General features: G+C 37.5%; 4 protein-coding genes and 1 long non-coding RNA gene across 6 annotated transcripts; 2 read left to right on the top strand and 3 right to left on the bottom strand.

Moving 5' to 3' along the window:
• Positions 1-1015: 1015 nt before the first annotated feature.
• On the top strand, positions 1016-1894 carry LOC131437030 (chromobox protein homolog 1-like). Its single transcript, XM_058606072.1, has 2 exons — positions 1016-1122; positions 1183-1894. Exon 2 carries the CDS (start codon positions 1189-1191, stop codon positions 1777-1779), a length of 591 nt encoding a protein of 196 aa, XP_058462055.1. The 5' UTR covers positions 1016-1122; positions 1183-1188; the 3' UTR covers positions 1780-1894.
• A 113-nt stretch (positions 1895-2007) lies between these two features.
• LOC131436232 (iron-sulfur clusters transporter ABCB7, mitochondrial) lies at positions 2008-7026 on the bottom strand. 2 transcript variants are annotated; one of them, XM_058604852.1, is made up of 7 exons: positions 6864-7026; positions 5014-5203; positions 4149-4470; positions 3893-4047; positions 3662-3828; positions 2420-3601; positions 2008-2362 (listed from the first exon to the last, which is right to left on the bottom strand). In XM_058604852.1, the coding sequence occupies exons 1-7, from the start codon at positions 6990-6992 to the stop codon at positions 2129-2131; spliced, it is 2379 nt and encodes a 792-aa protein (XP_058460835.1). In that variant the 5' UTR covers positions 6993-7026; the 3' UTR covers positions 2008-2128. The 2 variants fall into 2 exon arrangements, with proteins under 2 accessions (XP_058460835.1, XP_058460836.1); XM_058604853.1 differs by having other exon boundaries at positions 4149-4272; positions 6864-7025.
• A 4900-nt stretch (positions 7027-11926) lies between these two features.
• Positions 11927-20102, bottom strand: LOC131437909 (vitamin K-dependent gamma-carboxylase). The gene is made up of 4 exons (XM_058607572.1): positions 19549-20102; positions 13683-14780; positions 13444-13626; positions 11927-13388 (listed from the first exon to the last, which is right to left on the bottom strand). Exons 2-4 carry the CDS (start codon positions 14318-14320, stop codon positions 12077-12079), a joined length of 2133 nt encoding a protein of 710 aa, XP_058463555.1. The 5' UTR covers positions 14321-14780; positions 19549-20102; the 3' UTR covers positions 11927-12076.
• A 944-nt stretch (positions 20103-21046) lies between these two features.
• LOC131438936 (uncharacterized) lies at positions 21047-25990 on the top strand. The gene is made up of 3 exons (XR_009231014.1): positions 21047-21187; positions 25266-25394; positions 25749-25990. It is a non-coding gene; the product is annotated as an uncharacterized LOC131438936 (long non-coding RNA).
• On the bottom strand, positions 21322-23808 carry LOC131438935 (uncharacterized). Its single transcript, XM_058609340.1, has 3 exons — positions 23552-23808; positions 21703-23490; positions 21322-21644 (listed from the first exon to the last, which is right to left on the bottom strand). The coding sequence occupies exons 1-3, from the start codon at positions 23671-23673 to the stop codon at positions 21437-21439; spliced, it is 2118 nt and encodes a 705-aa protein (XP_058465323.1). The 5' UTR covers positions 23674-23808; the 3' UTR covers positions 21322-21436.
• Positions 25991-27638: the final 1648 nt, after the last annotated feature.

The raw sequence follows: 27638 nt of genomic DNA, 5'->3' as shown, positions 1-27638 counted from the left end.
TCCGTCCATCAAGACGTTCCGAGACGGTGACGTTATGTATGAATGTCTCCATAAGAATGCATGCAACCAGCCATCTGACACCGGTATGTGAGCACCAGCCATTTGAAAGTGCACCGATTACCTTGAGCCCCTCGCGTTTTGAGCCCCAAACACTGCGATGTTTTGATACTCATCGCGATTCTCAAATTGTAAAAATTACCTGCACTTGATGTCCCAAAACACTGTCTGCTGTATTTTAATTAAACCGACAAGTTATTGTGAGAGAGTCGACCCAAAGTTCACTAATTTTCGTGCACTAATCGAGGTAAACCGTAAAGCAATTGCATTACTGATTGTATGTTTACGTTTCAATCAGCTGATTTTGATCTCATCAAGATGGCGTCGTGACAAAAGGCCGCATGCAACTTATTTTGACGGTGACGGACCGTCTGAATCGTACTTAGTCAAAGATTTCTGGTCCGCAGATTTTTTATAAAACGCTGCAGACATTTTTTGTTGCAGACTTTTCAGTAGACTTTTGAAAATCGAGTTTTTCGCGGACTTTCACCAGAAGTTACTAATTTTTCAGTTGGTCGCGCTGGTTTTCTTTTTGCTCGCCAAGCCAGTTTTGTGTTTCATACTTCATAGAGAAAAGCGGCCCTTACACGAGCATTAAAAATGTCATTTTAAATGATGACTAACTAATAGCGGCCCTTACACGAGTCATTAAAAATGTCATTAATAAAAAATAATATCATTTTAATGAACGTGTAATGGTGCACTAATGACGAGATTTCTAACAAATTTGAATTACATCATTAGCGGCCCTTACACGAGCATTAAAAATGTCATTTTAAATGATGTCATTTAAATGATGTAATTCAAATTTGTTAGAAATTTCGTCATTAGTGCACCACTACACGTTCATTAAAATGATATTTTTTTTTACTAATGACATTTTTAATGACTCGTGTAAGGGCCGCTAATGAAAGGCAGTAGACAGTTTTTCGGAACCTGTGTGAAGATATTTGAAATTTTTATCTGGCATCTCTGGTTTTTGTCGAAATCAACACGCGTCGCGTGCAGATTTCGAGAACTGTTTCTGAATATATTTTCAAGAATTTTCCGCAAAAAGGAAAGCAGGTGCTGTTTAAATTGCATATTTATTTAATTGTTTTGATTAATGTGTCGATAATTCGATAGGTCACAATGTCGGCTAGTGAAGATGCCGAGTATGTGGTAGAGCAAATTCTAGATAAACGTGTTCGTCGAGGCAAGATTCAGTATTTCATTAAATGGAAAGACTGTAATTCTTCGGAAAATACATGGGAACCAGAGGAAAATCTGAACTGTCCAGATCTGCTTACTCTGTTCAAACATGAGCAAGAAAACAAGCGATCCAAAACAATACCGTTGCGTCGTAAGGCTTCGGATGTATCTGCTGACAAAAATGCGAATCTAGGAACAGTCGAATATGTTGAGAATAAACACGGTAATAACGATGAAGGTAACGAAGGAACAAAGGCTAAGCGAGGCAAAGGAAACAGGAAAACAACAACTGATACTGTAAATTCAAAAAAGAACGATCCAACAAAAGACGATGGCTTTTCCAAGGGCTACATTGCGGACAGTATCTTGGGCATTACCATGGAAAATGGGAATTTGTTTTTCCTGATTAAATGGAGAGGCATCGACGAAGTAGAGATGGTGCCTTCAAAACAAGCTCGGTTGCATATTCCAATCAAAGTGATTGAATTCTACGAGGATCGAATCATTTGGAATTCCAAGGATCGATCGTAGATGTTGACTTTGTTCTGTTATAAAATCATTTGTTTGTCATGAGCTAAAAAAATGAATTGAATGAAATGTTTAGTTTATATTGGAGAACTAATAAAATCGAACGTTCATGTAGATACCACAAGGTGTTCTTCATTAAGTACAGGAAGTTATGATAGGGCTTATTAGCATCTTACCTGATCTTATTCTGTCAAAATGAAATTATAAAATTGCAGAAAAAAATCAAAACCATTTTTAACAACGTAATTTATAAAACATTTTATTTACAGCATTATATAATTGATTTTTCTAGTTTAACGAAATTTGTCTATTTATACTCTATTTATCTGTTGCGAGAAGTACTTATCTCGTTTTATGATTTCTTTTTATTCACATTATCACTAACGTTGTATAACCTATTTTGTGTATCCCACAGTTTGGTGTACAAACCCTGCCTTTGCAATAATTCGTCGTGAGTACCTCGCTGTCCGATGCGTCCATTTTCTAGAACCAAAATTTCATCTGCATCCATAACTGTTGACAAACGATGGGCAATGCAAATGCTTGTTCTGTGTTCTGTTGCACGAGCTAATGCTTTCAGGATGTTCTACAATAGATAAATAGATGTTATGCGTAGAAAATATCGAGCTTGTACTTAACTTACTTGTTCGGTTATAGAATCCAAGCTGCTCGTGGCTTCGTCAAAAATTAATATAGGGGAATTTTTGAGAATAGCTCTTGCTATTGCTACACGTTGCTTTTCGCCTCCCGACAATTTCAGACCCCGCTCACCTACTTGGGTATCATACTGTTTTGGCCAGCTGTTGATAGAATCATGTAAATCGGCCATTCGGGCAGCCGATTCCATGTCTTCCCGACTTTTACTCAAATCTCCGTAGTGGATGTTGTGACGAATTGTGTCATGGAACAGAACTGAATCTTGTGGAACAATTGCAATTGCCTTCCGCAAACTGAGCAGATCCACTTCCCGTATGTCTTGCCCGTTGATCAGAATCTGTCCGGAAGTTGGTTCGAAGAACCTATACAACAGACGTACCATTGAAGATTTACCGGATCCCGATCCACCAACAATGGCAACTTTTTTACCGGCAGATATTGTGAAACTTAAATGATCAAAAATAGGGTTACTGTTTTTGTACTTGAAGCAAACATCCTTAAACTCTATTGAAGCTGTCTCTCGTTCAATTCGCAAAGGTGGAGCATTATATTTTGATTGAATAGCACTTTCTACCCCCATTAGGGTGAACATAGTCCTCATATCGAGTAAAGCTTGTCTGACCTCTCTGTACACACTGCCTAGGAACCCCAAAGGGATAGACAATTGGAATAGCAGTCCATTTACCATTACTAAATCTCCCACGGTCATATTTCCTTTCGCAATTTCATTCGCTGCCATTACCATGATTGCACTCAAGGCGACACTGAAAATAGCATTCTGCCCAAAGTTCAGCAAGGCCAAACTGGTGCTTGTTTTCAAACTGGCCATTTCGTATTTTTTCAGTACATCATCATAACGTTGCGCTTCATACATTTCATTATTGAAATACTTCACCGTCTCGTAATTAATTAGCGAATCTACTGCCTTATTTCCAGCTTCATTTTCCGCTTGATTCATAAAAACACGGAACTTCGTTCGCCATTGAGTTACCGCCAAAGTGTAGGCACTGTAAACACCCACACAGCCCATCGAAAGACCTGCATATGCGATTCCACATTTCAGCCCAAGAATGCTGGAAACCAGTGCAAGCTCGAATATTGTTGGGACGACATTGAACACCATCGCTGTCAGAACGAAGTTGATACCGCGAGATCCGCGGTCAATAGTCTATAACGATCATTGTTAGCAAAACTTTAACAACTCTTCTGAGAACTAGCATCGAAATACCTTCGACAGAGCACCCGTTTGTTTGCTTAGATGAAACTGCAGATCTAAATTATGCAGATGAAGGAACACGTTGGTGGCAATTTTCCTGATCGAGTGTTGAGCGACCTTTGCAAAGACCGCATTCCGTAGTTCATTGAAACCTGCAGCACCGGCTCGGGCGATACCATCTGTAAAATAGATTAATGCAAATGGAATGGACTAACCAAATGACGTAACAATGAAAAACCGTACATCCTAGCAAAACCGCTATTGTCATTGAGGCAGCTGCTTGTGGAACGGTATCCATACTGAGCGAGCTCAAATTATCCACTCCCATTTTGAACATGAAAGGAACACACACATTCAGCACTTTGGCGCCACCAAGAAGTCCTAATGAAATAAGCACCCTGAAAAACATGGGAAATGTAATTGTTTGTGATTTGAAATTCGCATTTGTTGTTGTAAGTGTGGCTATCTAAATACTTTGAAGGCTCGAAATATAACCAACCTTTTCCTAACGAGTGCGTCGTCCTTCGGCCAGATGTACGTCGCCATCGCTCTTATCATATCAGTCGCGGTAATTTCCGGTCCTTCGTAACTGCCAATGTTTTCCCCGGATGCAGGATGATGCCCTAGATGGAAACAAGGTCGAATTGGTTGTTTTTGCGGAGGGCGAATGGGAACTTGAAAGGTCTTCTGCTCCTGATGTTGTTGCTGCTGTTTACTTTGCGGAGAGAAGGCTTGAAGTGAACTGGAACCGCGGTACCAACTAACGGCAGATTTATGCAATGCCGACACTGGCGGCGTAAGAGAATAACCACTATGGGGACCTAAGTACAAGACAGTGGTGGTCGCAATGTGGAGTCAGCTTAACAAGAAATCGGACTAATAAACAATAACGGAACTAATAGCAAAGATCGTGAAAATTTCAAGTTTGGTGAGTAACGAATACTAGTGTGAGTAGTCCGAATGAATCTTGGAGATGGTAAAAAGCAAGCAACAAACAACAAACTGGAAGGCAAACGGTTTTATCTACATGTGTTAAAGGTAGGTGTTATGCGTTTCACAGTATGGGATCCCTACAAATATCTTTACGTTTCCGACATATCAGTAGTCTGAAACGTAATGAAAAAGTTTAACAAAAATTTGTCATTTTCAACAGTTGATTTTACAGTTGGACATCCTTTTAGTTTGTGCAGTAAACGTGTTGTTATTCACAGAATTCATGTGTCATAAATATGAAAACTAGAGTATACGAATCGATTGTACGAATTTCCGACGGATGACAAACATTTGTGAAACCATCCAGTATTTACTAATAGATTATGCACAGAAAAAACAGTCTAAAATCTACTGTTCTAGTTATTCGTTACCTTTCCTTCGCCGTTTCTGGAAAATACCTCCCAGCACATTGGTACCGAGAGCCGTTGTCTTTGGAATTGATTTCGTGCTCGTATAGAGGGCAACCGGAACGATATTACGCATGCTGTTAGTACGTTTATTTTGGGCACACTGACGGACTTCATCTTGATGTTGGTGGGTTTTCGGTCTTGTATATAAATTCTACAATAAATAAACAAAAACAGCAGTTTTCAGTTAAGCTGAAGATTATCTTTAATTTTATTCAAAAATTCAATGCATTTATTGACGTACGCCAGACATGTTCTACCCGAAATTGTGAGAGAAGTGATATTTGAAAATCCACAGACGAATTTATTGAATTCAACAATTTTATAATCGGTTAATCGAATGGCTATTTCCCTTATTGGATTCAACGAAAGAATTTCTCCAAAAGCAATCGTATTCAATCGATGTACATTTTGTTCTACGAACAGAACGGTGAGACAAACTATCAGATTGTGACTTAGTAAATCCCCTGGTACAAAAAATAATTGTTCCTCAAGATGATGATCTGCTATGAAACGAAATTTCTCGCGTTGAATTTTCAAGGGACGCAATGCTGGGTCATATTTTATAAACGATCTTAATTCATTCAAACTAGTTTCTAGATATTCGTGTGGATTGCTTGGTAGAAAGAAACCATATTCACTTAGTAGCTTAGTGTTATTGTGAGTTCCATAGCTAATAAATATTTGAGAATATGGTCGAAATGCAGTCCCGGTTATCAGCTCGTAGTATAAATTTGTTGGTTCTTTATCATTGATGCCTTCAAATATGCTGATGAGTCTCGAAGAAGTCTCTGCTGTACTGTCATGATTCAAAAAATCAAGAATTGGAGCCAGAGCCATACTAGGCTCGTCGGATAGTTTCTCTTGAAACGTGCATTTCTTATTCTGAAGTATGGTTACAATATGTTTAGGATCTACATACACACTTCTAGTATTTACAACAAAGTATGCCCATTTGAATAAATCCAAATCTATTCTTGGAGCGTTGTCGTTGGATATACTTTGTAGAAGAGCAAAATTTTTCTTAATAATTTCGTTTTGAGTGACCATAACATTAAGAACGATTTCAGGAACGTAGTTCAATTCTTCCGTAGAACAAAAATACGGCGTTGAAAATTGTGTAGGAAGGGAATCCATGTAGGATTTATATTTCGACTTCTGATCCAATCGTAAATGGCATAAATAGTACGCTAAAAGTGATTGAAACTGTATTTCTCCAGGAGACATATTTGCAACCATTGTTTGGTCGAACTGCTTTTTGAATCCTTCGTCATTTTCAATACTTGAAATATTTATAAGTGCTTCAAATGGCAACCTAATAATACAATCCTGAGGGTTGATTGGTTTTTTGCTATACAATCCTTTTCCCGTATGCGGAAACTCGGATACTCTCAATTCGGCATGATTAATCCATCCGAGTTGGTGAACAGCTTGGTATAGTTTCACATGGTCTCTGTTTTCTTTTATGTTTTCGTATTTCGAACGAGCTGATCTCTTTCTTTTGGTTCTACCCATTTATGCTTGCCCTTTTGTTGGATATAGATATACAAACAAACGTTATGTAAGGATTTTAATCTATGACCTTGAATTGTTGACCATGGGCTAGCATGCAGAGAATACGTGTACTTCCAAAATATCAGAAGAAGAGATAGATCTGGTTTCACCCTAGAAAATAAATTTAAATGATAATTTTTTTTCTGATAGGCCTCGTTTGTTTCAAAACAGATCCATCTCTTCTTCCTTTTAAGTGTTTTGTGAAAGGGGGATGAATACAATTTAACGAGGCAAGGTACATAACATCCATCAATACTTACTCGACTCGTTAAACAAGAATGTGCACATCCAGTGGCAGGGTGGTATGCAAAAGATTTTCGTAAACTTTTCAGTAAAATCCTATCTATTCCGCTGCTCTGCTTTTTCGTGAAAAGTAGCAGAGAACCCATTTTTATCAACAAATTGACAGTTGGCGGTAAGGTTCCACAAAAGGCGAAGCGATAAAATTCTGACACATGAACGATCAGTGCAGGAATATTTTATACACAGTAAATTTAACTAGAGCAAATGTGGCCAAGATGCATTTATTGAAGTCACATATTTTGAAAAAATGAAACACAGAAAGTGCGGTTGGTTTGGAGATAATACCAAGTTCCTGCTAGGCTGCCATGTTTTTGTGACCATCATATTTTCCGCAAAGACGAAAACAACGAAGAAGTATATAAGTTCGTTGTTGCTAAATATCTGTGATATTTAGCTGTGAAAGTTAATTTTTTATGTTTGATTATAAATGTGATATCGTTATGAAACGTGCGGTGCCAAATTGTAATACTGACTTTCACAATCGATGAAGTGTTGTATTTTACTTCATTTTGTTTACTTTGCTCTCACTGACTTGCTAGCTTTGAAGGCCCCGAAGGACTGAGATGTTGGTTACGATAGCACTAGCTGGAGCGCCTTATTGTTACCACCGGGCTGGATAATACTTTCTACAAGAGCTGCCAAATTGGTGGAAAACTTTTACTAGTTTTCTTTGAAAAATTATTGCAAAAATGGAAGAAAAAATTATGTTCGTTCTGAAACGGTGTACAAATCTGGGCGATAGAAAGCACCGAGTAACCCTCTTAGAAAAAAAAAACGTTCAACGGTGGTCCTTCATTGGTCCAATACGTTGAATCATTGGTCCAATGATAATCCAATCAATCATTCAACGGGAGGCCAACACGGGACCTTCGTTTGCCGATTTTGAAACAGATCGTTGAACCGAATGCCATTTTTTTCGTTCAACAAACCCGGCAGACAGAGATCCATTGTTGAGCCATTTTTAATATGAGGAGTTGGAGCCCCGTTGGACTAGTTTTACTGGACAATTTCCGAAGTTTTTTCCACTTATTTTTATAAACTAACACTACTTCTACTTCACGTAGAATAACAACAAATCTACTTTCTATATGAAGGTAACACTTAGATTTCACACTATTTTTACAAGAGAAAAAACAACAACAAACCGTTCCAGCAAACTGAACGAATATTTCGTGCAGTATGTCGTTCAATAAGCGCTCAACAACCAACAAATAGAACCGCCTGCGGAGAAGAAAGAAACGGCAAATCTTGAATTTAGCTCAGAATTTTCTTAAAATTGCGGCAATAATTGAAATATTGCCGCGATTGCCGGTCTCAACACAGGAGTATGAAAAAAAGGATGATCCTTCTAAATTTATTTTGTCGGCAGTGATTCGCAACATTTTTTTCATGTATTCAATAAGATTATTTATTGTCTAAATAAATTTTCTTCCTATTTTGCAATGATTTTCAATATAAATTTGTCCGTTTCATTCGGCCCAAACAGATCTTCTACGGGTATTCGGATTCGCAGAAAACATCTACGGAAATGTGACATTTTATACGTCAATCTACATAGAAATTTGAATTCTCCATTTGACATCGATTCAGACTGTATGTTTTTAATAGGGTAACGTGGCGCCATCATGACACATGCGAGTACTGTGGGGCGAAAATATTTTTTCTGAATTTCATTGGAACTCAGTATCAATTCTGAAACAATGCGAATTCCAATGCAACACCCGATTCTTTATGAATTTTGTAGCCAAGCGATTGATTTGTTCTTCTCGATCTCCTATGTTGCACATTTTCGTGCTGATTTTAAATTATTATTATTTTTTGTGTGTTTATTGGGATTACAGTCTTCTTTATTTTCCTTATGTTTCAATCTGGGTTTCAGCTAGAATTCTCTTCAACTTCACTTCATAACACTCCATGTCCACTACATAACTTTGTAACCATTTTGTAACTTCACTTCATAACACTTCATGTCCACTTCATAACTTTGTAACCATTCTGTTTCAAAATACACTCAGAAAAATATTATGGTAACAGTTACTATATAGAGGGCCAACCTGACCATGCGAGTATAGTGTTTTTCAGCCGACTATTAAATCAGATGATTTCAACAATAGTCAAGTTCATTTTTACTATAAATGGTATCGGCTCTAGAATAGTAATATTGAACAGTATATTGTATGAATAACTAATACGATTGCGATGGTTAGGCTAACCATGACCGAGTCTTTATTTACATTGTAGTTTTCGCTATAACCAGAGCCATGGTATTTTTAACATTTCACTTCTAGTTATTTCGAAACTAAAGGCAGTGGTTGATTCAACAATGCTGAAGATCAGCAAAACATGAGCTAATGTTAAAAAGTTTTATGAATTTGAATTCTAGAACAAGAACAACAAAATAGTTTCATGGAATTTTATTTTATTTTCACATGATATTAAATGATGACATGTCTAGTGAAATGTTGAATAGCAACGTAGACACTGAGGAGCATTATTTGGTAGCAGCAGTTGATCAAAGGCTCTGATGTCCGGTGGATTTTTTCCTGAAGCAGGAATGGGCAGCATGAAAGAAATTAATAGTCAAGTCCAGATGTAAACCTCGTTACCCACCTGCGATATGTTGGATGTTGTTTCTACAGCGACCGATAATGAATAATAAATCGCATACGAGACGTTGATTTCACTGGAAAACGTAGCCGTTGCCGGAAAAATTGTTGAAAAATTGAATTTCAATGACAGAAACTAGTAAGGCTACAAACTTTACTCACCTGCAAGACCTACCAAATTACACAAAGTCATCATATAAAATATTTTTTTCATATCAATCACTGATGTGTTACCCACGTACGAAATTTTCTGTTATATTGTAAATTTATGTGACAATAACATAGAACATTCGTTTATTGACAATTTGTATAGTCAGCACAAATGAAATACATAGTCGATTAAAAAACAAAAAATACACGATAATGTGATTAATACATAAATTCTGTTGATATGGACTACATGAAGTGTTTTCAAACTTCATAATCGTCTATCAAACCATGTATATATTTATGGTAACATTATTATACTGTGAACATATTCATAGAATATTATTATACTGTGAACATGGTAGCAATAACTATTTCGCTTCTCATATATCAAGGCTCAAGAGCAATTTCACCTTACTAGAAATTGTGAGTTCAACTATTTGTTCTTATATTTGAGATGACTACCATTGTCAGTATGACCATGCCAGAAAAGTCATAAATACAAATAGTTTAGTCAAGTCGTAGTCTTTGTAGTCTAGTAATTTATACAATACAGATGGTGAATAGTCATATATCATGCTCTTTGCTACTATTTTAGCGTATAGTTGAAATGACAATGAAAAACAGGTTGCGGTTACTATGGTTCTTTTCTCAGTGTACATTGCAGTCGATTCTAAGTGTACACATTTAGAAAATTTCGACTTAGAAATTTCGTAAAATTCGGATCTAACGAATTGTTCGGTATTTTGGTTGAAGTTCAGGATTTGAATGAGTTTTTGGATTTAAAAAAACAGCACAAATTTTCAACTAACGATAAGGTTTTCGGTTTTGTTTTTTTTTTTCACAGAAACGAATAAAGAAAATTCGAACCAGGTGTGGCTATGGTTTTTTTTAATATTGATATCCCCAAAAAAATAAAAAATTGTTGAGAAATAAAATTTTCCGGTTGACCGGAATTATGAGCGCCCTCCAGCAGTGCGCTGCACAATCCGTCGATTCCACCAGAAATTACCCTCGAACGATATGTGTTGGCAGCAAGTGGACAAATGATTTGAAATTATTTTCTGCCTATAAGTAAACAAAATGCTTTGAGTAGTTCTAATGTTCTAAAAATTTGTCCAACTGTACCTCAATTTATTCGACAAACACTTTAAGATTTTATTCGTTCGGTTAATTGAAGGACAATTAATTGAAATTTTAATAACTGTTTGACAGTTAGTTTTCACGACAATCAGTATTTACAGAAGTTCGTTTATTGGAAGATAATTGTGCCATACGGATAGTATGGCAACTATTGAGGTTTACCGTATGAATTATATATATTTATAGAATTCTGTAACGAAAAAACCTGCGTAAAACTGTTTTCGTCAAAACAATTACCAAAAAAAGGAAATCAAACTCAGTGTGTACCATAACATGGCTAGTGCAACGCTTCCATTGACACTATAAATCCTTTCTGGTTGCTCAGCCATAGCCGAAAGAGTAAAAAGTCGGTCGGATCGGTCTAATGCGGGTTAACCTTTAATGAACTGGAACAAATCTCGGTTAATTCTTCAAAAGGGCGTATAAGCAAGTGACAGGTTCTTTTTTGTTTACTTTCTCTTCTATTAATTACCAAGCGGTTTCCACGTTTATCACTCAACTCTTTGCATGAAATAATACCCGAAACTTTCGACATTCAAACAGAATAATGATATCAAAGAAAATCTTTTTAATCGCATCACAATAATCGAAAGAGAGAGTGATTAAAGAGAAACTGTCACTTGCTTATACGCCCTAATGAAAAATCAACCGAGAAATTTGTTTTAAGGACTATTCACACATTTCAGTTCCGTGTCGGTTCAGTGGAAGTGCCATCAGTGTACTTTTTTTTGCCGGAACCCTTCCGTTCCGTTTCCGTGCTGTTTCCGTTTCGACACAGCAAATGCAGTGACATACCGACTTCAGTGAAAATAGAAAAAAAATATCGGTGACGATGAATTTGAGTTTGCCGGACGGACGCTACATTGACGGCGAGCGGCACTGAAACGGCAAGGTGCCGGATAGGTTGGAATGCGCGAATAGAAAACGAATGAAATAATATCAGTATCCGTGCATGGTGTCGTGCCGGCACTGAACCGGACCGGATATTTGAGAATAGTCCTTTAAGCAGCGAAATGAGCTGGTAAAGTGATGACCATAGAAAGTGAGTCATATACTCTATTTATCATATCATATTTTTTATTATTGAACTTTTTTAATAATATGTAGATTTGAAAACAGCAAAATACCAATACCAATATAATTATCAAATATTTATTCAGATAGAAAATAAATTACGATATCTCATATCGTCCTCCATTTTGGTGTAAAAGATTCCCAATTTGTGATTTTCATTTCGAGTAATGAAAACGTTTCATGGTCTCGAAAATTTTTATTTATTCGTGCATCCAGTCTTCTTCGTCGGGGGTAATTCTTATTCTCCGTGGCATTGGAACACCATAAATCTCATACAGTATAGAATTTCCAACATGCTGCAAAAACCTGACATAATTTTCAAGTCTATGACTAAGCTCTTGCCATAAAGGCAGAATTGGTTTCGATTGTCGCTTTTCAGTAAGTTTTTCTTCGCTAGGTGCGATGTTTATTGATTTGTTGACGTAGGTGTACATCAAAGATGACGGTGTATGGCTAGTTGTTTTTACATGATGAAATGAGGATGGAATACCGTTCAGATATTGTCCTTTGGAAAGGTAAAAAGACTCGGTATTATTACTATACCTATAAGCAACACTTCCTTCCAGTACAGTCAATGTAACATTATCCATTTCGGGAACAATGTAGTTGTCTAAAGTAAATCCAGGAAAATCGGCTACAAATAAAACGTCAGAATTGTTACTCCAGGAGTGCACTTCTTTCGTTAAGTCGGTGATCATAGCTCGCATTCCAGTGAATTCATGAAGAAGCGGCAACAACCAGTCAGCGGGTTCAAACGGTGACCATTCAGCATTCAAAACGTCCACCTCGGGATGGAAGATACGTTGCAGAAAACGACCATTGAGACTGCACCATATGTCGAAGTATATCGAAAAATTGGTAAACGGTCGTTTCTCCGAGCGATATTCTTCACGTATATATCGATCGATGCATCGAGCAAACTGGTGCGCCATATCAGCGTGTTTGGTCCATCGATCGTTATCAACGAAAGCGTACGATTGAAGGTATAGAGTCTGATTGCTGAGATTATCTACAATTTTTATCGATGTGAGGACGGTGTCCCAAGCATGGACCATCATGTCCCACGAATAGCCATAAAGTCCGTTCGTCCAGTTGTTGTAGCCTTTGGTGATGAAATGTGAGTAAGGCAAAAAAAGTTGTAGCCCACAGTAGATGAGCATAGTGGACACTACGAATTTTTGCCTTTTTGATGATTTTCCCACTAATCGTACGTTGGTCACGGTTTGGTTTCTGCTGTTATTCGGTAATTTCGGTGGGTTTTGAAACGGTAGTCTTTTTAGTACTAAGCGCGGCCAACTTACACTATAGTAAAGGGGTAGCTGAGTTAGGCATGTCCACGGAAACATTCCAATGTGAAAAAGTCGTGAATTCATCAAGTGAAATGCGCAGGCAAACATCGTAGCTATTTTTCGAGTTGGTGCGTATATCAGGAAGAATACAACCAATGTGTCGAAGATACACCCAAACCAGTGAATAATTAGTAGATCCGTTAATTTCACTCCGATGATTATTCTGAAAATTGAGAATTTTTATCATCGTCAATTTTATCATATATCATAAAACATACCTGAACGGTAAAAACACCCAATGGTAGCCTAAATTAGTCATGGCATATCCTGAAAGCCACTCTGTGCTCATTTTCTTCATTCCAGCCAAAAAGTATAATATGAAGAACTGATATTTCAGTATGAAATAATTCCAAAACGGAACCACGGGTTGTGTCGTTCTATTGCGATATGCATCCAACGATCTTAAACAAATGCGAGATTACTTACGTGTGAAAGGCTTAAACCTACCATAATTTACAGGAATCTATTTGCGTCCGTGAATAGGAACAATGTTCCAAGCAACCCATAAAGATAGCTGTGATTGTTCCATGCACTTTTATCCAGTAGGAACACGTACCAATAGGTAGTCACGAACATCAAGGCAGTCAAGCGAAATCGATATCCCAGCATGATCCCCAATGATCCAAGCCACATCATCAAATAGACAATGCCCATTCTTGGAAATGTCATAGGCTCTATGCCATCGATAAGGGGAAACGTACATCCTTTCGGATCACCCCATCGATAGTCCAGACTACCACCTCCACGTTCTTCGGGAATGTCAATTAGCATCATCAACCCGAACATCAATCTCGCAACTCCCAAAGCTGCAGCATCCGTCGGGCGGTACATCAGGGCGATGAACTGATCGAATGAATGCAAACATTTCGAATCATGCCCACAGTACTTAAGGAGCAGACGAGAAACGTTTATTTTCAATCGGGTGGGAAATGCAATTTTCGGCTCATATTTGCCATGCATAATCGCTGCCGATTGGTTTAATTCTTCTATCAGCGGCTCATTAACTGGCGAAACCGGTCCCATTGATAAAAGATGATACGCTGAACGATGCACAATGTCCCATTCGTAGCACCACTGCCGAACACTTACTAACATAGATTGAATTTCCTCGTGAAGTGATCTAATGACCTACTTTTTCAAAAGCAGGTTTCGAACATTTTTGATATACATAATTTGATATATGGTTAACTTTATTTATCTCGTAATAGTTGCAATTCCTATGCGGATCAATTTTACTGACATCGATTTTGCCGGGTGGTCAAACTGTACTGACTGTAGTGCGAAGGATATCTTCGTTTTATAGGTGCAAGGATGTTGTGATTGTATCCTTTCACACCTGAGAACTCTTTTTTGCGCATGTCTCAATTTTATGTAGCTTGCAAGTGGGTGAAGCAATATGATTTCCGTCAATATTAACTATCTCCATAAAAAAAACTTCTTTCTAGACTTTGATCTAGGAAGCGATACAATCAATAATCGGTATTATTTTTCGAAACATTTATTGGAACTGCGACGTATTTGTTTAATCCGAACTATTTCCTTGCCAGTATTGTCGCTGAAAGAATTCAAAACAGGTTCTCATGAGATGGTCTCAAGATACTTAGATCTTATTCGCTCAAATAAAAAACAATTATCTACTTAATTGAATTTGGTCGAGAATTTATCATTCCAAGGAAGTTCTCTGCTTACTGTATACAAATCATAAGAATCGAGGCATAAGAAAGCCTAGATGTTATGTTCCAATTCTGGTCTATCTTGTCGTTTTAAATACGCATAAATAATTAGTCAATAATATCTAAAATTTGGGTAAACATTTTACAAGAAAACAAGCATAATATGAGCATTGTTGGGAATCACACTGGAAGACGTTGGTTCTACAAAACGTCTGTAAATCGCAACTTGGAAGGACTGTTAGATTATGTAGGATCATAAAAATATATTTGAAACTGTTCGGATACTAATAATTTACTACGACATCTATCTAAACAGTCCCAAACTCTGTATCGGAATCTAGTATAAAGACTAATTTTATGAAAGTATACTTTTTTCTGACTATTGAAGATGTGATTTATCATTGAATGACACCGGATTGAGAGGAACGAGCGTCAGATGCTACACAAAATCAAAATATGCATTTATTAAAAACCTGAATGTAACAAGATTATTGATTTTTAAACGTGTTTGTTTTCTTCAACGTAGTTCAAGTAAATTCAACAAATCCTGTTCAAATTTTTGATCCAATTGCAGGGCTCAAAAGACACGTTGAGCAACAAATATGCCGGAGCGCAAACTTAGATTCAAATGACCGGCCTTACAATCCCATAGAATTTGATTTTATCGACTTCCGGTTTCGGAATTTCAGAATTATAAGTAAAAATTTAAATTTCAAGAACATGTTTCTATACATGGCGTTGTAAACTTAAACAAAAAACATCCTCTGAACTAACCATATCACTCTCTTTTTGCGTAAGATGTATGTATGTATGTAACACATGGATCAATAAGTCCGGAGACCAAAGCAGAGATGGTGCTCGTAGTAAACCAGTAACCACGTCTTTCTAGAGTACTAACCTTTGCTTGAAACGGGTCAAAATTTTAAGTCGATCCGACCAGAAACAGCTGAGTTATCGAGGTTGGAGTAAAGTCGTTTTGTAGTTTGTTTAAAAAAATGGAAAAAACCGAGTTTCGTGTTTTGATAAAACATTGTTTTTTAATGGGTAAAAACACCGTGCAAGCGAAACAATGGATTGAAAAATATTATCCGGACTCTTGTCCATCAAAAGCAACGATTTGTCGGTGGTTCGCCGAGTTTAAACGTGGTCGTACCGACACAAATGACGCGGAACGCTCGGGTAGACCTGTGGAAGCCGTTACACCGGAAAATGTGGGTGAAGTGACAAAAATTATAATGAAAGATCGTAAAGTGAAGCTCCGTGAGATTGCTGAGATGACACGGATATCATATGGAACTGTATTTATTATCCTTCATGAAAAATTGAGCATGAAAAAGGTTTTTTTCCAAATGGGTGCCGCGATTGCTTTCGATGGAACAAAAACAGCAACGAGTCGATGATTCAGAAAGCAGTTTATCGCTATTTACTCGCAACAAAAAAGATTTCTCGCGTCGTTACGTGACCATGGACGAAACATGGATACATCACTACACTCCAGAGTCGAAGCGGCAGTCATCTGAGTGACGCACAGCTGGCGAAAGCCGTCCGAAGCGTCCGAAAACGCAGCAGTCAGCTGGCAAAGTCATGTCGTCAGTTTTTTGGGATACGCATGGCGTGATTTTCATCGACTACCTCGGAAAAGGTAAATCGATCAACAGTGATTATTATATTGACTTACTGGTGCGTTTGAAGAAGGAAATCGCAAAAAAACCACCGCACATGCAGAGAATCAAGACAATGCACCCTGCCACAAGTCGATGAAAACAATGGCGAAATTGAACGAATTGGGCTTTGATCTGCTTCCCCCCCCCCATACTCGCCAGATTTAGCCCCCAGTGACTACTGACTCTTTGCTGATCTTGAAAAATTGCTCCAGGGAAAAAGATTTGGCTCAAATGAGGAGGTCATCGCTGAAACTGAAGCTTATTTTGAAGCGAAAGATATTTTTTTTATAAACATGGTATTGAAAAATTGGAAAAACGTTAAAACCATTGTATCATCCTAAAAGGTGATTATGTTGATGAATAAAAAAAAAATTCGCAAAAAAAATGTTGTTTCCATTGTTAGTCTCGGGACTTATTGATCCATGTGTTATGTAACAGTTCGGCTGAAAAGTTCGTATCGTTTAATAGAAACACACATTTTTTTGCCAAAATTCGTTTTTATTATTCAACATAATTGCCATTAGAGGCGATACACCGATTATAGCGATCTTCCAACTTTTCGATACCATTTTTGTAGTACGATTTGTCCTTTGCCTCAAAATAGGCCTCAGTTTCAGCGATTACCTCTTCATTGCTTCTAAATTTTTTACCAGCGAGCATTGTCTTGAGGTCTGAGAACAGGAAAAAGTCACTGGGGGCCAAATCTGGAGAATACGGTGGATGAAGGAGCAATTCGAAGCCCAATTCGTTCAATTTCAGCATGGTTGTTTTTGATCGATTGTTAGCTCACGCGGCACCCATTTTGCACAAAGCTTTCTCATATCCAAATATTCGTGAATAATATGTCCAACACGTTCCTTTGATATCTTTAGGGTGTCAGCTATCTCGATCAACTTCACTTTACGGTCATTGAAAATCATTTTGTGGATTTTTTTCACGTTTTCATCGGTAACAGCCTTTTTTGGACGTCCACTGCGTTCATCGTCTTCGGTGCTCATATGACCAGTACGAAATTTTGCAAACCACTTACGAATTGTTGCTTCGCCCGGTGCAGAGTCTGGATAACACTCATCAAGCCATTTTTTGGTATCGGCGGAACTTTTTTTCATCAAAAATTAGTGTTTCATCAACACACGAAATTCCTTTTTTTCCATTTTTTTTCACAATAACAAAAGTAGCTTCACTCAAAATGCAATATCTCACAAACTAATAATCAGACAGCTGTCAAATTTATACACGCATCTTTTGAAGGTTGGTACTAACTGAAAATGGTATGGATTTAATTCTAGTGGCGCCCTCTCATAGAAACGATACGAACTTTTCAGCCGATCTGTTATGTATGTATGTATGTGTGAAGCCACCATCAGTTCAAGGCATTACCAGTGACTTACAGTAGATCCGAATTTGATTATTAGATAGCTTCCATATAACTGCTGTTAAGAAGACCAAAATGGGTTCTGAGGATCCGGCGCCTTCCAGCAAAACCATCCGGTCATATAATAAATAATTTCGCTATACCAGCTTAAACTCGCCTGATGGTTTGTTTGTTAAAAAGGTGCGAGCATAATACAATATAATATGGTATAATGCAATGCAGTATAAAACCATACAACATAATATAACATAACATAAAATAATGTAAGACGATAATATATGGAATAATATGCTATTATATAACATGACAGTTAATGTCGCAGTGTAAGTTATGCTCTTCTTTCGTCGCAGTACTGCAGGAAATATAATATTTCTCTAATAATAATAATAATAATAATAATAATAATAATAATAATAATAATAATAATAATAATAATAATAATAATAATAACAATAATAATAATAATAATAATAATAATAATAATAATAATAATAATAATAATAATAATAATAATAATAATAATAATAATTATTATTATTATTATTATTATTATTATATATAATATAATGAAACATAATGTGATAAACAACAGAATTATATATTGCAATATGCTATGATAAACACTGCACTTTAGGATGGGCTTTAACTCATAAGCCATTTCGCACCCTCTCATTCTGCTACTAACACATAGAGCAATAGCATCCAGTCGACGCCGTTCTATTGACCAAATGTTATCATAGACACACGGGGAGGCATGAGATAGGAACTTGTGAGCATTTAGTTATCTCACCATTCGACGACCCCTCTTTTTTGCGCAAGACACGTTGATGACCAAAAACTTTGAATTCGAATTTATCAGTTCCCAGTTAGGGAAATGGTGATCACAAACTTTAAAACGGAGCTCATTTTGTTTTATAAGAAACGCCAAAACCTATTTTCACAAAAAAACGTGCCTAATCCACCAAGCAGTGAGATGATACTTTTTTTTATCAATTCACATGTTTTTTTCGGGTGAATATTCTGCGATGTTTTAAGTTTTTATGAAATCATTTTAATGACCGTCGTTTTAAATGAGAGTTTGAAAGTTCAATCACTAATTACCTTGTAATTTTGGAACTGCAAGACGAATCTAAGATAGATATTGTAAGAAACCTTACAATTATTCCTTTTAATATAAACGTGCGACAATCGATTAAGCATTTAATGAAATGTAGAAGTGAGTTTCTCTTTAAAGTTTTTGTCATTATTTATGGTACTTTCAGAAGTTCGTATGTACAATAAATTGAAATAGTTTTGAATAAATTGAAATAGTTTTGAGCCTTTGGTATTGTCATCTATCATGACGGTTTGAATTTTAGAAACTCATCATTCTGTAATCTCGAAATTGGCAGTCGGAGTCGGATAATAATCAGCAATTTTGTTTGGAAGCATAAGTTTATTTTAATTTGAATTCTTGTTTAGCCTCTCTATTCCCGATACTTTTGGACACGGAATTCTGGAATCGGTGTAACCGAAGCCAGTTAAATTCATCTAATGGATTGTAAACCATTTCATTAGATCCGAAATATTTGAAAATCAGTGTAGGCAACGTTAATAAATCGTAGTACTTACCTTACCTAACAGCTATAGTCCTGGGCTGTCCTATGCTGTATCAAGCATACGTCTCCACATAAAGAAATCGTAGTGCGTTCCAAATAAAATTGTAGGGTATCTTCCGGGATCGAAAACGGAATACCGGTAAAACTGAAATAAGTTTATTTGATCATCGACATCGACTTCTGCTCCAAAGTGCAAAACCAGAACAATCCACGCCACCAGTGTTTTTCAATTAAAAACGGCATAAGTTGTATTTAGACTTCATTATTTTCAAATATGTGACCTCGTAATCCATATCAATGAAACTCATCATGGATTTTACTTTGCTTTATGAACATTTTGTCATGTGACAGCAAACGTATAACCCTTAATAATGAGAATAAATTGCGAAGCTCTTGCACTTGCCACAAACCAAAGATGTAATACAAGGAACATTCAACAAAAAAAAACAACGATAACGAGCTGAATCAACAAAACACCAGTGATAGTGTAACACCCGTACCACACGGCAATAAATGTAATTTATGCGTATCGGATCTTAGCTGGATCTATTTTGGCGTGATTGCGTGAAAGCTGTTGTTTTGTTTTTGCTATTTCACTTTTATTTTTATTTTATTTTTGCGTGGTAGTCCGGCTCGCGTATGGTTGGTTACCTTGCTTGCCATGTGCATCGTAGGGTGCTTCAAAGTGTTCGAATGGTGTGCATACACTAGTTCACAAATTGTTTATTTCCATCCAACCTTTCAGTTCTTTCCCTTTTTTTTTAAACTATTTATTGGAATATGAGTTAAAATTAAATTATTAAGATTTAAATTGGGTGTTCAGCCACAAGTGGTGACTTTTCAGCCCTGTTATATATATATATATATATATATATATATATATATATATATATATATATATATATATATATATATATATATATATATATATATATATATATGATTTGGTTATTACCTTGAGGACATCATTTGCTTCCGCAATTCTGAGATTTTTGTGTAGGGAAAATTCTAAACCTACTTGTATTGTGTAATTTCAGTTCTTTCCTATGAAATGATCGGCTTGAACCACAGTGGAAAGATTGAAATGCCATTACAATCCAGGTCTAGGCGGTTGTGGCGTCAAAAATTACTCAAATTTATAAATTGCATTAGGAAAATTACGGAATTATAATCAAATGAAAAAAAATGAAACGATCCATATAAGCTGCTAATCAAAATATGATACGTCAACGGCAACTATAGTAAGGACTTCACTTTAAAACAAAAAAGTATTCTATAAACTTTACGACTGCTTAGCGGTTTGTGTTGAACTGCTAGGTGGCATAACAGTGCAACATAAACTAAGACGAAACGTGAAGAAAACTAAAAACGGTTATTTGTCCTGTGGCTAACCCCTAAATAACTGTGATAATTTATTTCCTTCAATTTTTTTCTCATCTCAGCTGGTTGAGAAAGTAAACTATGAATCGCTCTAACATCGATGTAACCGATCGGCGAGCGAAGGACTATCGTGTGGGTGGCCTTTCCAGTCAGGTTAAATAATCGCTACGGCGAGATGCGTTCATCAGTGCAAACAACAATCGATGCGGTCACAAGTATGGTCGTGTTTTGCGAAGACCGCACGATTCAGCGATAATAGTACATGTATAAAGGTTAGTATTGTTGAGTTTCAGCGAATTGGATTTCAGCATTTCGCATGTTTGAAGAAATCGGTTCTAGCACTAGTTCGGATAACATTTAGCTGTAAAATGAAAAGACTTGATTCGATAAAGTTTCATTGGGTTAGTTGATAAATCAATTTATTTTATTTAATCTACAAACTAGCAATAAATAATCACACATTCTCCTGTTCTATCATACAATTGTGTTTGTCCAGCGACTGTCTGAAATTGGCACGATCGTCAACCACTGTTCGCGTTGTTAGTAGCATCATTGAAGAAGCGAAAGAAGCCTCCACGATGATTGTTCAGATAGTAGATTATCTCCGACTCGTCCTTCGGACATTTCGGATAGTATATGTCGCAACTGTTGGCTCCGATGCCATATCCAAGCAGGGCGGCACGTGAGAATTTCAACCACGGTGAACTATCGGGAACGGCACTGAGAACCCTGTAATTATTCATACTTGATTATGGTTTTCCTTCGAATACGGTAGATCATTACTCACGTGCTTAACAATCCACGATTGACGTAGGTACTGAAACCTTGTCCACTTGATCTTCGCGACATCATACAGATGAGTTTTGGGACACACTGAAGTTCATCATTCCCAGCGATGTTATCTAATGCTTTTCGCAACTGTGTGCTAACCGCCATAATAGGGGAACTCTGTCCAGCATTGGACTGCTGGGAGTCTGCCGAAGCGACGTTACCAGTTTGGCCTAGGGACTGAAAGCTATTGAATGTTCCGGGAGCAAAATTAAAAATGCTCTGCAGGAACCCGAAAATACTTTGGGCACTCACAGGACTGTCGGTTTGTCCTCCATTAATGAGATTTGTCGGTACATTTGGATGCTGAGGATACAGAGAGGGATAAAGTGCAGAACTATCGGCTAATGGTTGCTGATTTGGGTTCGTCACTGCATACGGATAGTTGGATAGGTAGTCCTGGATGTAGTAATTGTTTTGACTAAACGGAGGGTAAGGAGTTCCTTGGGTTGGGTAATAGGGGTTATTATTAGGCAAGCCTTCAGATGTTGAAGGAATTTGAGAATTAGACTGGTAATTCATTAGGACAGGTTGAGCTTGTTGAGCACTTTGAAGGAAGTTGTCATATTCAGAAGGCGATTGATAATTGAATCCATCTTGCTTACGAATATCCAGTAAATTGGGATTGTAAATTTTCGGCTTTTTCTGTTTCGGCCTGTAGCTTGTTGCTGGCAGCGTAGGAGGTGTAATGGCAGCGGCAGAATTCCAATTGCCAATCTGATAAGTTGCCTTTACGGTATAAAACTGATCAGACTCCGCCTGGGAGCTTGTAGGACTATCAGCGGCAAACTTTAAAGGTCCAGAATCATTATCCTCGAAGCGCATTTGACTGGATGGAAGTGTTTGTGGTCTGCTGTCGGTATCATGAAATTTAATTGGGGTATCGGTATAATAGTGCATTTCTCCTGCTCGCGACACATCACTATTCGGGAATTTGAAATTGGCTTGCTGAGGATTGTTGTCCTGAAATTTCAAAACGACCGGACTCTTTTCCACTCTTGGTCGATCCTGTTCCTCGAATCGAAAGAACCTACTAGAGTTTCTGGGCGAATTTGAAAACTCATCACTAGAAGCTGATGCATTATTCATAACTGGATTATCAAACCGCAATGAACCAGTTGTATTTTTCATAAGATTCTCAATTACGTATACTTCATAGTTTGCTGGTTGTTGGGAGTCTACGTTGGACATTTCCCTTTTTGTGCTATCATCGGAAAATTTCAACACACTTGGCATTCTCGTTCCCATTTCCATTCGATCAGACTCCTCAAACTTCAACATTCTTGGAAAGGCATGTGTCAGATTGACCGCCAGTGGGGAAGGTTCATGCTCATCACTAGCTTGCAAACTGCTAGAGTCCTCTTCGTATTCTTCTTCAGACGTATCTTCATTTGATTTGATCACATTTTCACTTATGGACAACACTTCTTGATCATTCATCGGTGTTTGCATTATATCCGATTCGGAGAATCGTAAAAACTTTGTCATCCGATTTGGGGGCTCTATCCGTACAGCTGGTCGATGAACGTTTTCCTGAGGTTGTTGATCTGATATTTTGCTCCCTCCATCTCCATCGAAACGGTAGCTGTGTAACGGCATCCAACCTCGTTCGAAGAACTCGTCGGCACCATTTTCGTAATCGGCTCTTCTGTTAGGATTTTGTATGGTTCTGGCATCACCGCTCGGAGGTGGAAAAGTTGGATCCCGAAATATTAGCTGATCTTCTCCATTAGAGGAAAATGTTACACTGTGGAAACACACAATCACAAACGTTATTTTTCGCTATAACTCTGAAGCTTTTAACTGACCTTTGCGTATCTCTAGCGTTCCCACTGGAGTTCACTACTTTCTTACTGTTAGTAGTAATAGAATGGCAACTGTGCGCTATAATTAGAACGAGGACTAAAACTTCCACGCGAACCCTCGTCATTCTCCTTGCTTTTGCTCACTGAAAGCACCGCACATATCACTATCACTGATCTGTGTTTCGAACTACAAATTAAAACAAAAAATTGAATTCACGCCTTTCCTAGGTTTGCAGCTGCCGCTTGTTGCCAGACTGCAGTTCCGTTGCCGAAGACGGCGCCAAACAAGCTTTCAGAGGTATATACGAGGGTAAGTCGAGTACCCACTCTCCCAAGATAGTTGTTTTTTCGAGGAATACCGGAGAGGCAAGCAAAACAACGAACGGTTACGGTTTCCAACCTATTGTGAACCACGTGCACCCGTTTGCCCCAGAGATTCATAAAATTTGAAGTAAGATGCCGAATTTACAACCAAGCTCTATGGTTTCGGCTTATACGCGTGAAACGGCTTTGTTCGCGGATCGGTGCCACCAGCGTGCGGACGCAGCTCAGACGCGGTGGTAGTGGAGATCACTCGTGTGAGTTTTATGCAACGGTTGTGGTTGTCTGTGCGGACCTGTCTAGCCCAGCTGTGACCGATCGTAATAGGTGTGCAGACCAATTTCGGAGAAAGTGAAATACAAGTGAATATTTCTGTACATCGATACCGATGAGTGTGTACTCATTGAGTGACGTCATGGCGCCAACCGTCGGAACTGCTATCCAGTGGGTACTTGTGGGTGGTCAAAAAAAAATATGGTGGGCGTAAAAGCGTCACTTGGCGGTCTGTATCTTTTAGTTTTGCGCAATGTGCTTCGTGCTGCGTGAAATGGAAACACCTAAATGTACCAGTGTTACAATGCATTTATTTTTGTTTTTCAATATTGTAGATCCACGAAGACTCAAATTAGTTTTATATTTTTCTTATGTTTGTATTGCGTTGCTAATATTAGTATACAATTACTTCTCATAGATGGCGTAACCGATTTTTACAAACTAAGATTTAAATGAATGGTCGTATGGTCCTTCAAGGCCATCGTCCAAGTACCATGCGTGCGGGTGGTTTTACGAAATTTTCGATGAAAATTTTGAAAAATTTGCCAAAACCAAAAACATACAGATCTTTGAAAAACTTTCATCTATCTGCAGGACAAAGATGGCTAAAAAATTCAGAGGATATGAGGATATGAAAAATAGCTCAGAAAAATGAGTTTTTTTGTTATCTTTCACAATTATTACACATCCAAACTGAAGCGGATTTTCGTCAGTTCATTGAAAAATTGATCTTGTTTTGTGGAAAACATAGAAAACTTCACAAAACTAACATCATTCTGATTATAAATTGAATTAGCATCGTTGCAAAATAATTTGTATATCATTTAGTACTTCTAAACCGTCAAAATACAATAACATCGGTTATATGAAATTCATTGATTTTCCATGAAAAGCATGAAAAGCTTTTCCAAAAATGTGTCTGAATGTAAGGTTTATTTAAAGAAATCGTTATGTCATCGCATTATTTTTCCAAATAATTGTGAAAGATCACAAAAACACTCATTTTTCAGAGCTATTTTTGATAAGAATCGGAAAATCCTCCGAATTTTCCAGCCATTTTCAGCCTGCAGATAGATAAAAGTTTTTCAAAGGTCTGTATGAAAAAATATTTGATTACTTACAGAATTAAAGCATCAAGAGTGGAGCGAAGCAAGAAACTGCTTAGTAATCTTAAGAAGAGGACCACCGCCATTCTATTTACGGATGAGAAGCTGTTTACTGTCGATATCGTGTCCAACAGTCGCCCCAATTGGTACGTAAGTTCAAAGTTCACATTCACATCTCGGACTAGATGCTTGGTCCGAAATGTGAATGTGTGCAGGGGCGATGGTGTTTGGATTAATTGCTTCCGATGGCCAAAAATGGACCGCTTTTATCCAAGAAGGCCTGAATGTGAAGATGTGTACATAGGCATTCTTAAGGATCATGTTTTGCCTTGGATTACGTTTTCCTACGACAAGGACGTAAATATTGTGTTCCAGCAATATGAGGCCCCAGCCCACACGTCGAAGAAAACACAAATATGGTTAAGGAACAACATGCTTCAATTTTTGTCTAAACATATGTGGTCACCTATCTCGCCTCACATAAATTCTCTGGATTTCAGTGTATGGGCGAATATTGAAGCCCGTGTATGTGAACATCCTCACTCGAATTTGATCTCTCTACGGACCTTCATTACAATGCATTGGAGAGAAATGTCATCAGATTATATTGTCAAGGTTTGCAAAAGCTTTAGGCGTCGTCTAGAGGCGGAGGTCATATGGAGTGAAGACGAAGCTTAATCTTCTACGAACATTTTATGTTAATACAGGTTGTATTTATTAATTAATAAAATTAAAAATGTTAGAGTCTCATTATTTTCTGACGCGTACAGCAGTTGGTATTGCGCAGATCAGTGTGCAGTAATGATCGAGACTGAAGAGCACGTGCTGGAACATACAGGTTAATTTGTGATAGAAGATCCGAAACATCATACTCAGCCAGTAGTAGCTTAGATACAAAAGTGGCTTGTGAAGCACGTCGACGATCTGCTAAAGATTTATGTCCCAATAGTTGACAACGATCTTCATATGGTGGGTTACTCCACGGTAGTTCCCGTAAAGCATAACGCTCGAATTTACGTTTCACAGCTTCCAGCCTTTGCATCCATTTGTTGTATGGACACCAAATAGCATTCGAAAATTCTAGCTGTGAACGAACCGATGAACAATATAGCGATTTTAAACAAAGTGGGTCATGAAATTCACTCGAGATTTTTAATATAAATCCAAGTAAACGATTTGCTTTGTCAATCATTGCTAAAAGATGAGTGTACGTTAGTTTTTCATCCAAAATGACACCTAGATCTTTGATGTGATCAACGCGTTGCAGCTGAGTGCCAGCGACGGTGTAATTAAAGCTAAACATGCTTCTCGTACGATGATAGCTAATGACAAGGAACATTTCGAAACACAGAGATTCATTTTGTCTCTTACACACCGTTCGTAAAACAAATTAACAAGATGTTACAATTCACGACAATCAGATGCTTTGCGAATAACGAGAAATATTTTCAAATCGTCAACAAAAAATAATTTACCACCATGCCTTAAGACAAATAAAGCATCGTTCACAAACAACGAAAAAAGAAGTGATCCTGGAGTACTTCCCTGAGGAACTCCTGAGATGCTTGCAAAGGATTCAGATACAGTATTTCCAATTTGTACGACAACTTTACGTTTAACGAGATATGGTCGGATTTGGTCGTGTATCCTAGTTTGCTCAGCTTGGTTAGCAAAATCTAGTGGTTCACAGTAGAGATGGTCGGGTATAGAAATTCCTATACCCGAACCCGACCCGTACCCGAGTGGTCAGCAAAAAAATTTACCCGTACCCGATTAAATATTAAAAAAATTACCCGTACCCGATCAACAATAAAAAAATTACCCGTACCCGACCCGTACCGGACAAAAAATAATAAATTTTACCCGTACCCGATTAAAAATTACCTGTACCCGTACCCGACCCGAATGAGTAGTAAAAATTTTACCAAAATTCAGGATGAAGAAAATAATGTTTTTTAGATAGCGAGCCGTATTAGGCTCTAGTTGGTAAGTAAAATATATAAAAATGCTTGTTTATGTGGGACAACGAAACAGGTTACGCAGGGACAGGCGAACAATAAACAACTCGAGGAAAGAACTTCGGAACACGCGACGATAAGAAAATTACACACGAATAGATTAACTGTGTCTTTATTAGCGAATGGTTACATGTGGAATAAAAGAACAAGTTTGTTTCTTTCGGTATCTTCTCTCTCTGTCATCCATAGTGCGGGGGATATGACAGTAACGGTCGACGAGGAAATATCGCCAGGGTACATGACAGTGAACACTCCTCCTCGATATTTTCAACTCTGCTTTCAATTTACGCTATCGGTTAAACACAGCATCTCCACGAACTGTTTCAATTTTTGTGCTCCGAGAGGCTTAGTCAATACATCGGCAATCATGAA

Source organism: Malaya genurostris, chromosome 3, assembly GCF_030247185.1.
Source record: "Malaya genurostris strain Urasoe2022 chromosome 3, Malgen_1.1, whole genome shotgun sequence".
Taxonomy (NCBI): Eukaryota; Metazoa; Arthropoda; class Insecta; order Diptera; family Culicidae; genus Malaya; species Malaya genurostris.
Note: the sequence above shows the minus strand (reverse complement) of the source record. Positions and strands in the feature narration are given on the sequence as shown.